This window comes from Zosterops lateralis (genome assembly GCF_965231275.1).
Source record: "Zosterops lateralis genome assembly, chromosome: 9".
NCBI lineage: Eukaryota > Metazoa > Chordata > Aves > Passeriformes > Zosteropidae > Zosterops > Zosterops lateralis.
The window spans coordinates 28429608-28443322 of record NC_139769.1 but is presented as its reverse complement, the minus strand read 5'-3'; the positions used below and the strand labels follow the sequence as shown (position 1 = coordinate 28443322).

Here is a 13715-nt window from a genome sequence, read left to right as displayed (position 1 = left end):
CCTCCCATTCACATCCCTTCACAGCAAAACCTGACAGGTATTTCAGCTTTCAAAAGAGAAACCTAAGAATTCCCTCCCCCGCTCCCTAAGTGCATTTCTAAGCAGAACAGGGATGTGAAGAACACCTAAAATAAGATCTTAAAACACTCTTTACAAGCTGGGCAGGCCCCTGCCATTCCCCAGAGATGTTTCACAGGTGCCACAACACAAGAATCTCACACTTCAAGGGGATGCCGGATTCTGAGCTTCTCTCGTATGAGAAAAGCAAACCCTAGGAGCTGCAAAAGGATTCCCCAAAATCACCAGTACCTTTGTGAGTGCTGTAGAGGGCTGCAAATGTCACCACGAAGAAGGTGGTGGAATATTTTCCAGCGTTAACCAGATGAAAGGCCCGTTTGTTATCGCGGTAACGGCGCAGGCACTGGATGAATCGCAACCAAGCAGGGATGCACTGGACCACTGCTCTCACTCCGTAGGAGTAGCTGTTACAAATCTGATTATCTGCAAGAAAAACAGGAGTTGAAGCTGTTAAGGCAAAGAGTTAGTAAGTTTAAGCAGTGCTGTTGACCTCCTGTCTGCAATATCACTTCATGGCAGCGATTCCCCATCACCAGCTGGTATTGAGGCGCACCAACAGCAAGAAGCCCAAAGTATCCTGCAGCTCAGTATTCCATCTTGGAGGTGTTTGGGTGACATGACATCACTAACACATCCAGACAGATCACCACCTAACTCCCTCAGCCCTGCCAGTAGAACTAACAGGCATGATTAGAAATCATCTATTTTTAAATGTGCTCAGTGCTGTTGGTGGTGCAGTGAATAATCAAATTAAGGATGAAATTACAAAAGGCCTTCAACATTGGATTTTTGTGCATAAATGGGAGAGCACTTAGAAACTCTGCAGGACAGCTCTAAAAGGCTACTTTGCTCAAGATGTCCTTGACCTTTTTTACTTGTGCATTGTAACAGGAGAAAACATGTTTCAGTATGGGACTGGGTTTGGTGTTTTTCACTTTGATTTTTAAAAAGCAAAGCCAAGGCATAGTCTGGCTTCAAAAACTGGGATGAGAAGCAACCACACCACAATGCCCTTGTGTCCCCTCCTCCATCTTCAAAAGCTTTCTTTTTATTAAGGCAGTGAGCAAGAAACCCTCAGGTTCTCCTGGACTCCCCAAGAACTCCATATTCTTCTGCTGTCTCACTCAGCACATCTAAACCAAACACCCTGCTGCCTAACATTCATTTGTTTCTTATTCACACTAAGGGAGACACATTATTAACTGATATTTATCCCAAAACACCGTGTTATCATTCCACTGCTCAGATTGGAAGAGGACAAATTGTTATGCACACAGTTGCTTTATGTATTTTAATTTTATTTTTAATAAGTAAATACTTAGCTGCTCACAAGGCCGTCTTTTAAAATGAAGGGAAAGATTAGACAGATTGGAAGAACAAAGTGAACACTGATGCTTATTGAAGCATACAGCAAATTCTCTCAGCAAGTGTCAAAACCATCAGACAATATGATTTGCCAGCAGTCCCTGCTTAAAATGGAAAGTCAACAGCCCCAGCCGTGAGGAGACAGGTACTGCTTTGCCACTGGGAAGGCCAGAGTCAAAATTCACATTCCAGCTCTGTGCTCCTTCTGGCTAGAAAAGAAGACAGAGATGGACAACCCTGGCAGAGCAGCATCAACTCAAATGGAATAAGAGGTGGCACTAAGGAGCTTCTCCATCCTCTGTTGTTTCAGAGTACTGTGATGGAGCCCGTAGGAACCAGGCTACAGCACAGACAGCTGTGCTTAACAAGCTCAGGACTCTCTCGATGAGCAACAGGAAGAGGCTAAAGGCAAATACATGGTTAAACTTCTATGAAATAAAACAACAATGCCAGGAAAATTGATTTCTCTTTCCAATCAGGAGCGTTGTGTCTAAATTCTTTGATGGATATACACATCAGGCCAAATGACTGGATTAGGAAATGAGCACTGATGTGAAATTCCATTTCTCTGGATGGAAGTAAGAAAGGGCAGAATCTCTCTAATGCCATGTTTACAAGAAATGCCAATTATTTTTGTTTCCTATACCATTAATAACTGTCTTTAAAACAGACAATGAGGAAGTTGCCTGGCTCAGTGTTTCTCAGGTCATTCTGACCACATTCCCAGGGCTCATTACTGTACCTGTATTTGCCAGAAGTCCAGCATTGTCCTCCCACTGAACCTCAAAGCTGTAGAAGCAGATCATGTATTCCAAGTCCATGAGTATCACGACCAGGCTGTTGAGCTGATCAGCCAGCCAGAAATCTGCGAAGCCCACCTTGTGGAAGGGAGCAGTGAACACTCGAAACTGTCAGGAAAAAACAAAGCAGGAATAATTCATGGCTGTGTCAAAGGCATCCAAAGGCAGTGGCAGGGCATCACAGAACTGAACAAATATGGAAATAACAGAAACACTTGAAGATTTATTGCTGACCTTTTGCTGACAAAAAAGGATAACTGTCTCCTCAGTTTCAATACAAACATCCCTGCTTTCCTCCTCCTGTATGCATTTATTCCCGTGCCCCCCCAGCCTTTTGTTTTTTACTGGCAGAGCAGCCAAGCCTCCTCCAACCAAGCTCTTTCCCAGAAACTCCCAGTCTCCATTTAAGAGTTCTACACAGTTCCATTTTTCTCACTTTGATCAGCACTTTCTTTCAGGCACTTACATCGTGTCTATTGACATCTTCTTCACTTACCTTCCCCCTCGCACTTAATGTCAGCTGTATTTAGACCCTCAGCACAGCCATTAGTCTGGTCATACCTTGGTTTACTTAACTCATGAGTTGTTCTTGGGTGTTAGAAGTTGTGACAGTGAGGACTGTTACTGGGTGTGCCAATGCCTCCAGCAGGGAAAGGGTTAAAGAAAGGGCAGAGGAAATCCTATTGACTGTCAGCTGGACTCCCCCTCAATCCCAGTCCACTCTCCCTCTCAGGCTGAGCAGCAGTTTTGCTCCTTCCAAAGCAGACAGTTTTCTGCTCCATTACCTTTGATTACCCCTCTCCCTACCCGGTTAGTTATAGTTACTAATGGCCAATTCCTCACAGGGACAGCACCAGCGCCATCCGGTCATTCCAGGATTTATGAACCTTTAAATTAATGAAAGCACAGGCTAACACTGATCTTTTATACTGCTCTCCTTATTAACCTGAAGGGTGAACAGCTCCTGAAACCCAGGAAAGGACTGACACATCCCCAGCAGCCTGTAATGCAGATTTAAGGCTCTGCTACTAAAATTTCAAAGCCAAATAAGGGATTAAGAGTTAGTGGCATAAAGCAGATATGGATCTTGACCCAGAAAGCTCTGTGCTCATGTTGGATGGAACCTATTCCCAAGGGTCAGACAAGGCCAGCCTTTAGGGAGGACTGTCTTCAAAGGTGCCCAGCTGCCTTAACAGCTTCTGCAGAGGTCAAAGACCACACCAGCCTTCCCTTGCAAAAGCTCTTTCCTCCCTTTTCAAATACTCCCTGATACTATCTTCATGTCTTTCATTGTAGACCGTTGTTTTGTCCATGAACAAAGACTAGTTAAGCAAATGAAATGTGAAAACAGCTTTACAGAGAGACTTCCCTTAAAAAAACAAACAAACAAACAACAACAACAAAAAAAAAAACAAACCAAGAAATAATAACATTCTTGTTATTTCATTTAGGGAGAGGTACTTCAGCACTGCCAGGTGACAGCATAAAACTTTTAAGAGAGTAGAAGTTTTCCACCTACAGGTTACAGTTGAGGAGGAGTCAACAGATAGATCCATGACATATCTGGCACTGGCATCTGAGTCAACCCTCCTGCAGAACCTGAGCTGCCATCTGAGCCCTCCCAATGCCGTGTGCCAGGCACTTTGGCTCCTGCCTGCTGCCCAGCTGAGAAGTGTCTGCAACATCCTCCAGGTAAGGACAAAGCCATAAAACAACAGAAGCTGGTGTTTCAATATCCAGTAGCAATTCTCTATCAACAATCGCACGGCCTGAGCGCAGACTTCCTGGTGCTGATCCCTGCACTTTTAATTCATGCTGAAATGCCAGATATCTGAGCTGAGCACTTCCTAGCTTTTCACCTCTCAGAGAGAGGCTCCCTGCACTGGTGTGGCTATGGAGCTCCTGCAGAGAGTGTGGGCACGGGGCCATTCCCTGCGCTCAGATCCGATTCCTCCCGGCAGGCTCCTCTCCCCAGCCCACACAAGGAAACTCAGGCTTCTCATCTGGCAGCAAAGACACAGAGAATGCTCACCTAAGCACACAGGCAAGAAAGAAGAGCCCAGCAAGGGAATTAGACTTTACTACAGGCTAAATAGCTTTTTTCTCTCAGAGGAGGCTCAGTTCTGATGTCAATCACCATCCCTCAGGGATTAGCACAAAAGATCCCACCCTCAACAAGCAGTGGATGCTGACCACAGGTGGAGGCAGGAAGCCTCCTAGATCCATGAGGAAATGCTGCAACAAACTCAAGCATGCCCCTGATTTGGTTCCAGAAGAATTGAAAGTGCCAGTAATGCTCTGTTACACCTGATATGTCAGATTTTGTTTTGGTTGGGAATGAAACATATGAAGCACGTGAAGAAAAACGCTCGCCAAACAAAATTTTGTGTGAGCAGCACAGTTCTAAGACTTGCAGTATTTAAACCTCCTTTCACCCAGAGAGCTGCTGGCAGCTGCATGGAGAAATAAAATAACCCAACTGGTCAAGTACACACAATAAAAGCAGCCCTTTATGAGGTCTGGCCCCTTCTTTCCCCTTCCTCCTTCCACATAAGGCACACAAGTACCGTGTCATTTCCCACCATTAAGGTGATCTTGCATTTTGATGAAGCCTTTTTCCCCTAGGACACCTTAGGATGGTATCTACACACTCAAGGTACTCAATGAACCTTATGGATCTCTTCCAATTCAAGATATTCCATGGTTCAGGTTTGATGGAGAGAGACTGTTCACAAGGGCATTTAGTGACAGCATAAGTGGGAACAGCTTAAAACTGATAGAGTGTAGGTTTAGATTGGATACTGGGAAGAAATTCTTCCCTGTGAGGGTGGGGAGGCCCTGGACCAGGTTGCCCAGAGAAGCTGTGGCTGCCCCTGGATCCCTGGAAGTGTCCAAGGCCAGGTTGGATGGCACTCAGAACAACTTGGGCTAGTGGAAAATGACCCTGCCTGTAGCAGAGGGATTGGAACTCAATGATCTTTAAGGGCCATTCCATGATCCTACAACTCTATCTCAGACTGCAGCATGGTCTGGAGATCACTGGGGCAGGACAGAAGCTGCACAGAGCCTAACAGCTCTGTGGAGACTGAGAATCTCACTCTGGCAAGACATTAAGGTAAATTAGCACAGATACTGCTCATGTGGTTAAAGCACATCCAACGCTTCCCCTCGCACCAGGGGACAGCAGGCAGACTAATGAGGCTTGGGACTAAAGGTACCTGTGAGGGATGGCTGAGTGCTGGAAGGCACACAGGAAGAGGCTGGGATAGCAGCAAGGCAGCAAATCAAATAACAGAGGTGAGCACACAGAGGTTAATTCACTGTGTGTATACCTGCACACACATCCTCAAAGCAGGATGCTGTGTCTCATCTTTGCTGTGTTCCAGATAAAGTTAATTGTTTTAGTTGGCATTAAAATGATTCTGTGAAGAAAACCAGCCAGCCAAACCCTCTTCTGCCCAAAGCTCTCACAGCAGTGGCAGCAACAAGAAGGTATCGGGGGAACCAGCTTGATTAAAGCCAATTTAAAAGGGTGCACAGGGTGGGGAAGAGCACATGAAAGAGCCAGCTGGGAAGAAACTCATGAGTCACCCAGCAAGTCTGAAAACTGTTCTTTCAGAGCTCCTACCTATAACTGGAACACTGAAGCAGCACACATATTTACATTGAATTTACCAGACTTATCTTACAGGAAAATAAAGAAAGAGTTTGTTTAAGAGCACAAACAGAAAAAAACCCCACCCATTAACATAATTTTATAGGCAGTAACTTTTCCAAAGGTTCTATCTCCATCAATGAACCCTCTCAACATTGGCACTACCTCAGTTTGGGCTTAGGAGCATCCATGCAGCCTTGCCTTAGAGCACTGGACCTCTGACCAAATCTGTTTCATTAGGTTAAGGAATAGACAAGCAAAGACATCCATGCAAAAGTTTGTAAGAAGTTTGCTATAGGAAGGTTAATAAGTCAACAGGTACAGGAAGCAGAATATGCTTCTGCAAACCCATGCTCAAAAACTATCTGCTGTTGACACCTGATCAGGTGTTGCTCTACAAATCACAGTGGTTTAAACATCCCCCAGCATCCCTTTCTCCTGAGGGTTAGTGACATTTGTATACACTTCACAGCTACTGCTCAGCCACAGCATTTAAAAAAATATATATTTATTTCAACCAGCTTTGACACTTACCAATAGTTTGAGCAGCCAAAAACGGGACTTGTAGTATAAGGTTTTGGTAGGGTTGATGAGAAAAAGCAACATGAAGCCATACAAGATGAGTGGGTTCACCTGCATGGGGATGTAGATGAAGTTACCATATATACATGCCAGCAGGCTCAGGCACCACAAAACGCCCAGGAAACCAGCAATCTGCAGGGAAAAAACAAACCACAGAGACACCTAATGAAAACACAGCCCCAAAACCTGCAATGTGTTCTCATTAGAAGAAAAGGGAGAGCAGTGCTCAATCCTGTAATCTAATCAGACTCCAGCAACTTCCTCTTCTAATTGTATTAGGAGCCCTTGCCAGGAAACAGCGCAGGATTTATCCTGCTGATCCTCAGCATGGCTCGGCCACTCTAAAACCCCTCCTATTCACCTCAAAGAGATGTTGATGGGACAAGTTGCTGCGGGGATTGAGTTCGAAGATGAGGACGTGGTTGACTCCAGCCTGTCTCCAGCCATACGTGTTGATACCCAGGAGAAAGAGGAATTCTATCAGGAGAAAGCCACCTCGATAGATTCTCACCAGTGGCCACACATTTGGTCCATCTATAAAAGCCACACCTGGCAATGACAAAAAAAAAAAAAAAAAAAAAAAAAAAAAAAAAAAGGAAGGATTTTAGGGATAACAGAGGCTGTGTCACAAAGCAAGGCTTTATCCTGGCTCTCAGATGTTTGGCTGTACCCTAAGAAAACAGGATACACGTGTACACAACTGCATATTCCAGAAAGTGGAGGACGTTTTGCCTGGCCTGTCAGAGGATTTAGGAGCATTCTGGGGAAAAATTCCCTTTCCAGCTGCTGTGATCGAGTCATTAGCAGCGTCCTGCCCCACACTACAGGCACAAGGGACAGCACCCGCATAAATCTGACCAGGGGCACTTAAATATTCCGGTTTAATAGAGATGAAATCCCAACAGACAGATGCACAAACACTTCAGCTCCCCACAAAACCAAGAGGAACCATTTACAGCATTTAAAACAATGCTAAACCCGACTAATCACCCAACTCAGTACAACGGTAATGCAATACATATTCATGGCCAGCATTACAACACCCAGCCCCACCCAAACAGAAATCCCAGCACAGGGCAGCAGGGCTAGAAAGCCTGTTGCTTCCTTTGTCCAGTTTTCAGGGGTTTGGAAACAAATGTGCTTCATTTCAAACAGTGAACAGCCTTATACAGCAGCAGCTTTCTCCAGCATAAACCTCTTTGCAAAGGACTGTCTCTCCCCTGGTCACTAGGCACAGGTTTGATGAGAAAAGCATAAATAAAATACAGTTTTTCAATCCTCAGTTTTGGTTTCATTGAGAGTTTCTCACCTGCATGCTTTCTAAGAGGGGCAAAAGAAAGAACATGCACTTTACAGAACTGAGGCTGAGAATTTATTCCCACAGACCTGCCTAAATTACAGCTCCAAGCTTTTAAAACTTTTTCTCAGAGAAAGCAAATACATAGGGAATTTCATGTGTTCAGCACCTACACTTCATACTACATAACTTCTGCAGAAAAAGCTCTGCAAGAAACAATGACTCCAGAACTGATGCTTTTATTTAAAACTTAAGACTCTTGGACTCAGGCAAAACAGAGTCAACTTTTGGACAGAAATGACACACCCCCAAAAAAGCTAAAAGAAGTAAGTCTTAAATGTGGAGTTGTAAACAAGATTTTCAAATTTTTACCTGAAAACAGAGGGAAGTTACAAAATGGGTAAGGTTGGAAGGAACCACAATGGGTCATCTGGTCAAAACTCCAAACAGGGAAGAGTAGCCCCAAAAATATTGACTAAGAAGTGAAATTACCCCTGGTGACAAGTCTAATGGTAGACTAATTCTCAAACAAGAGCAGGACCACAGTAAGGGCTTGAGGTTTTGCATTAACCTTGCAGGTTTCTGGTTAATAAAGCAAATGCACATTTCTGTGAAATCCCAACCTCACTTACACACTAGCCTGGCTCCCAGGGAAGCCCAAATAGAACCAGTGAAGCCTCAGAATTTGTCCTCTTTAGGGTGACACCCTGCTGGGATCCACCTGGAGCTTTGCAGCCTTTAACAGACCCCAGGTGATGATGAACTCATCTCTGTAAAAGGCTGCTGCTGTGGTTTTCAGATCAGGCAGTACAGCACTGGGTTACTGACAGAAGCCATGTTCTGATGCTGTTTCACAAATTCTCCACACAGAACACTAAAATCCTATCTCAGCTGATCAAAGCACAGAAACAATTTGGCAAAAGCAGACAAGAGGTTAGCAAAGTATGAGCCAATTATAAACACCCACTTTGCACTTGGAATCCAGGTTTTTGCCCAATATCTGCAGAAATGTTCAGCAATCAGATCATGCCTGCTGATACAACACACCTATTACCCACTCTGAGTTAGTAACACCTGCTTTAGAGATATAATCATTTTTATGAATTCCTTCTCACTTTTTCATTCTTAGCACTGAGAGGAAAAGCAAACACAACCGGCTTCAATCATATTTGCATCTCACACAGAGATCAAACGTTTAAGTAACAGAAATGATGAATAAAGAACAGTTTCTCCACATTAAACAGCCCCTCCATGCAGATGGGTCAACTTCGTGCCTCCACCACAGGAAGACCAAAAGGGAAGCACTGCAAACAGCTCCTCAAACAGAGGCATTTTATCCCAAGAGATGGCTGGATCCAATTACAGAAACATCCGATTAAAAGTTCTTTTAAGTCATAAAAACACAGACATGGGCTTTCCCTAATGCAAGAGCTCCTAAGTTGATTTGTTAAGCCTTTTCCTTTGTACTGCTTAAGCAAGTTACAACACTCCAGAAATCACACACACAATTAGTAAAGCTGCTTGTGATTAAGCTCTGTGTCTGGATCTGCAGCACTAACGTGGCTCTTACTCTAATCAGAGGCCAAAGTCAGAAGGCACAAAGCAGAATAAAGCCAGGGCCTGAGAGATGCACCCATTAATTGTAGCTTTTAAACGATCTTGCCAACATCTGCCAATGAGAAAAAGTCAGTTAATTCTATTAGCAGACTACAGGCACTGAAATCCTAGGAATTTCCACATGAATTCTTGATTTCCATCCCAAGTGGCATCTGGTCACAAGGCTCTGTGTCTGGTGGACATTTCTTTAAGGAGTCAATACCATGCAAAGCTCAAGTTCTACAAGCATCTGTCTCAAGGTGGGCACGGATTGTGTGTTCCCAGAACGATAACAAAAATTGTTTTTACACATAGATGTTGCACCCTCAGAATATCCCTCTAAAAATAAGGAGGAAACCAGAAGAAAAGTGTTCTTTTGTGTTCAGAATTCACATATACATCATGAGAAAAACCATAACCTACTGCTGAGCAGAACTGGTAGTTCACACCAATGTGATGTGGCTCTGATTTAACCCAGAATACCCAGGTCCAGGCCTTCCCTAAGTGAGGAGAATACAGCCAAAAACCAAGGCATGGCCGGACACCTACCTGAAAGTATGACAGTGACATTGAGTGCAATGAACAACCCACAGAACAATCCAACCCTGAATGTAGTCCAGGCTGGTACAGGCTGTGAACAAAACCATGACACAATTAACATGAGGTTATCAGTATGGTCAGATTAGTTTGCAGAGCAAACTTAAAATCAGAAACACAAGCTCCTGAGCCCTGGTTGCACTCTTGCTCTTGAAGTGAGGATTTTTTAAAACTGAAATAATATTCTTGCCATGTTGAAACAGAGCTTGGGCATCTCAGCGCCCCCTGAAAAATATTCCAGACCACACAAACACTAAGCATATGCTTTTATTGGCACAAATTTCCTTTTACCATTTATCTCCTCCCTTCATTACCTTGTCTGCATGCATTAGCAGCAGTAACCTATTTCCAAACCTTCCGGAACTAAAGCAGATTATCTGGCCCTGCCCCATGCAGGCTCCCATCAATTATTTCCACTGTTTCATTCAGATGTGGAATCTGATTTGGCACCTTGACAAGTTGGAGGAGTAGCAGCTTTGCTCCACAGCCCTCATGTCTCACCTGAGCTGCTCCTAAGGGTGGAACACGCAAACGTTTCATTGCCTTCTGTCTGTCTCCATCTTCCAACTCATTGGTCACCACTTCCTGAGGAGACAAAGATACACCACTGAAGGTCATCTGAGTGATGAGCACGTGGTCAAACCAAAACTAAAGGTTGGTTTGCATGTTATAGGTGACTCTGGCCCAGTATTCTTTTAATATAAAGACATAGAAAGCTCCCCATGCACCAAGTTCCTTCATGGCAGAAGTTAAGGCTGCCCAAGTTTTCAAAATCAATTATCAGCCATCTTGGTGATAAATACAAGCTATAGAGAGGGAAAACACTATGGAGATTACAATATCACAAAATAGTTTGGGTTGGAAGGGACCTAAAGATCTTGTTCCAAACCCCTGCCATGGGCAGGGGCACTTTCCACTAGAACAGGTTTGCTCAGACCTCCACCCGGCCTGTGCTAGAACACTTCCAGAAACCAGCAGTGACCCAAATCTCAGGTATTTTTTGCCAGCTAGAAGAGGAGCAGTGCCCAGGCCAGCCTCCTCACCTCTGTTTCAGAGATCAGCTGGTTGATCTTCTTGCAGGTGTAGAAGGGAGCCACCTCCACCTCGGCCACCCTCCACTCCGCTCCCCGCGTTGTCTCCAGGTTTTTGTCATGCTTCTTCAGGATCTTGCGGAAGCCGGTGAAGTTCAGGTTCTGCAGGCAAGGGGAAAAAATGGGGTTTAAAAGCCCCAGCCATCTCCCAAGAAAGAGAAATGGTTCTCTCTCCAGTGCTAGTGAGAAAGGAATGGTTAATAAGAATGAAAATGATTGCATTCATTGGCGGGAAGTTTCTGAGTTCTTACTTTGTAATCCTAGCAAGTAAAATAAAAAACGTAGGACTCACGGGCATAAAAACAGAGCTACCTAAACCTTTGTATTTCCTGAAAAGCCAGATCACTTCCACCTTCCTCCTTTATGCAAGAAGTGACCCAATGCTACCTTGAAGACAAATAACCCTTAAGGGGTTTTCCCTCCTGAAAAATCTGAGCTCCTGACTTCTTTAAACTTTGTACTGGTTTCAAATCAAGTTCTCCAGCTAAATTCATTACAGAAGGGAAATCTTTTTATGAAAGTTGTCAGTGCTGCAGATTAAATCCAGACAAGTGCATCCCCACAGCAGCATGTTTTTTTCACAGAGTATGTTGCACAACGACTGCAAAACCAGCTTAGGCTTGCAGGAGGTGTAACTCTCCAGTCTCTGGAGACAAGCACACAATGCTTAAAACAACAATCAACCGCTGATTGCCAAGTTATAGCTGATCCCTGATTCAACACCTGTGCATGGTACCTGAGACAGGCAAAGCTCCTCACACAGCAGCAGTTGCAGTGACATGATGTATTTACAATCCTGCATTGCCTTGTGCAGGAGGTGCTGCCTGAAAAACTCCATGTTTCATTCAAGCAACACCAAAAACAGAGAGACCACAGCAAGACCCACTTCTGAAAAAAGCTTAGGAAGCAGCTTGGAAAGAAAATCAGAGAAAACAGCAAAATCCAGTGCCCTGGGGAGAGACACCAACTACTCACTGGAACTATTTCCAATGTAATTATGCTTAGAGTGATTTAATGCCAGACCCTCCCATCTAGGTGGGAAATGAGGCTGGAAGACAGGAGCAGGAAGCCAAAGAATTAATGACCTGCCTTATTGCAGACAAGAGACTTTAATTACTTTCTATTGGAAAAGCCAGCTTTTCACCTCAAGGAGAGCAGAAATTTCACATGAAAAACTGCAACAAAAGGATGATTTTGGTCAGGGCTCTTTCATAACATCCCTTCATCTGCCACGGGTACAACCCCAGCCTAAATCTGGGGTTGTACCCTGGCTGGCTGGGATATGGTTTATACCAGACACCCTAAAACCTCTCCAGTGGCATTTCATCCTCTGGCTGCAAAAATTCTGCAGCCTCCAAGTGCGTGATAAAAGCCCTGTTGGTCACAGTGATGCTTCTGACAAGGAACACACAGTGATGGGACTGTGGAACAGAACAAACATCACTTATGCAGTCTGATATTTTGCTGTTCTTGCTGCTTTTATTTGGCAAGAGACCTTCTCCAAGCCTGACCTCCATTTCTTCTGCTGTGTTTTGTGAAAAAACCAAACAAACACCATAAAAAAACCCCACAAAACCTCCACAAACAACAAATAGTGCAACTTAGGCAACAATATAATGCAACATCAAGTAGAATCAAAAAGTGGACTCAAAAATCTTTGCTTATATATATTAGGAAATGGACCAGCAAGGTAATTTAATAAAACTGGTTCAGCCTCTATTATTCACCCAATAAATGCACTATATTGTATACAGAACAAATAACTAAATATCATATGCTTAATTTCTCAGCATTTGTTTGTCCTAAAACACAGCATATCAAATAAATTGATTTTTTTATGTACATACACAATCCAGAATAATACATTGCTGGTAACAATAAATTAATTTTATCAGAAGTTTAATCATTGATAAGTTAAACATGTAAGAGCTGCCCTGGAGACTGCTTACAGTTTCATTTGACGTTTGGTTTGTGTACCTCAGGAATGAATGCATTTGCTCAGTCCTATGAGACTGAGGAATTTGCTTCAGGTGGATTTTCCTTCCTCAGTAACCCAACTCAAGGCATCAGCATTTCATCAAAGCCAGTTTGATATTTATAATGCTGCTGCTGATTTCATTTTATCTCCTACATGAAGGGCTCAGGTACCTCATCCTCCCACCAGGTTATTGTTTTTTCTTCTCTCCAGAACCACCAGAGCTTGAATAATCCTCACTGTTATATTCTGAGCTCAAGAGTGATTAACAACAGTAGTACTCCGGGATTTAGTTTTATGTCTGTTTTCGTGTTTGTATTCCTTGTCCTCAACTCAATATCAATTTGAGGAAACTTTTTTCGTTCTCTCTCTGGAGTTATGTTGTAGAAAGCAGCTCTGCTGCCTCTGCAAAGTGTGAAAGCTATCAAAACCAGATGGGGTTTAGATCAATATTTAGTAAACTTAAAGTGGGTCTGGACTCACGGTAGCAAAAAGCATAAATATCAGTGTGCAACCTGCCTTTCTTCACTGAGGAAAAGATTTCCCAAAGGAATGGGAAGCCAGCCCCTATTTAAATACTTCATCAAGCCTCAGAATTGATCTTTTGTAATTAAAAGTATAGCTGTCTTCTGTTAAAAAGGAAAATAAATGTAAATGAAGAAATCACAGCAGGTGATGC

The 13715-nt window shown here is 43.6% G+C and overlaps 1 protein-coding gene across 1 annotated transcript in view; it reads right to left on the bottom strand.

Annotated features, from left to right (window-relative positions):
• XPR1 (xenotropic and polytropic retrovirus receptor 1) overlaps positions 1 to 13715 on the bottom strand; it is a 108044-nt gene that overhangs the window by 17202 nt on the left and 77127 nt on the right. The window contains exons 5-11 of the mRNA XM_083867746.1: positions 11014 to 11163; positions 10472 to 10555; positions 9923 to 10004; positions 6842 to 7029; positions 6433 to 6612; positions 2186 to 2351; positions 310 to 501 (exon numbers count right to left, since the gene is read on the bottom strand). Coding sequence (XP_083723872.1) covers positions 310 to 501; positions 2186 to 2351; positions 6433 to 6612; positions 6842 to 7029; positions 9923 to 10004; positions 10472 to 10555; positions 11014 to 11163 — 1042 coding nt within the window. The remainder of the gene's footprint in view (positions 1 to 309; positions 502 to 2185; positions 2352 to 6432; positions 6613 to 6841; positions 7030 to 9922; positions 10005 to 10471; positions 10556 to 11013; positions 11164 to 13715) is intronic.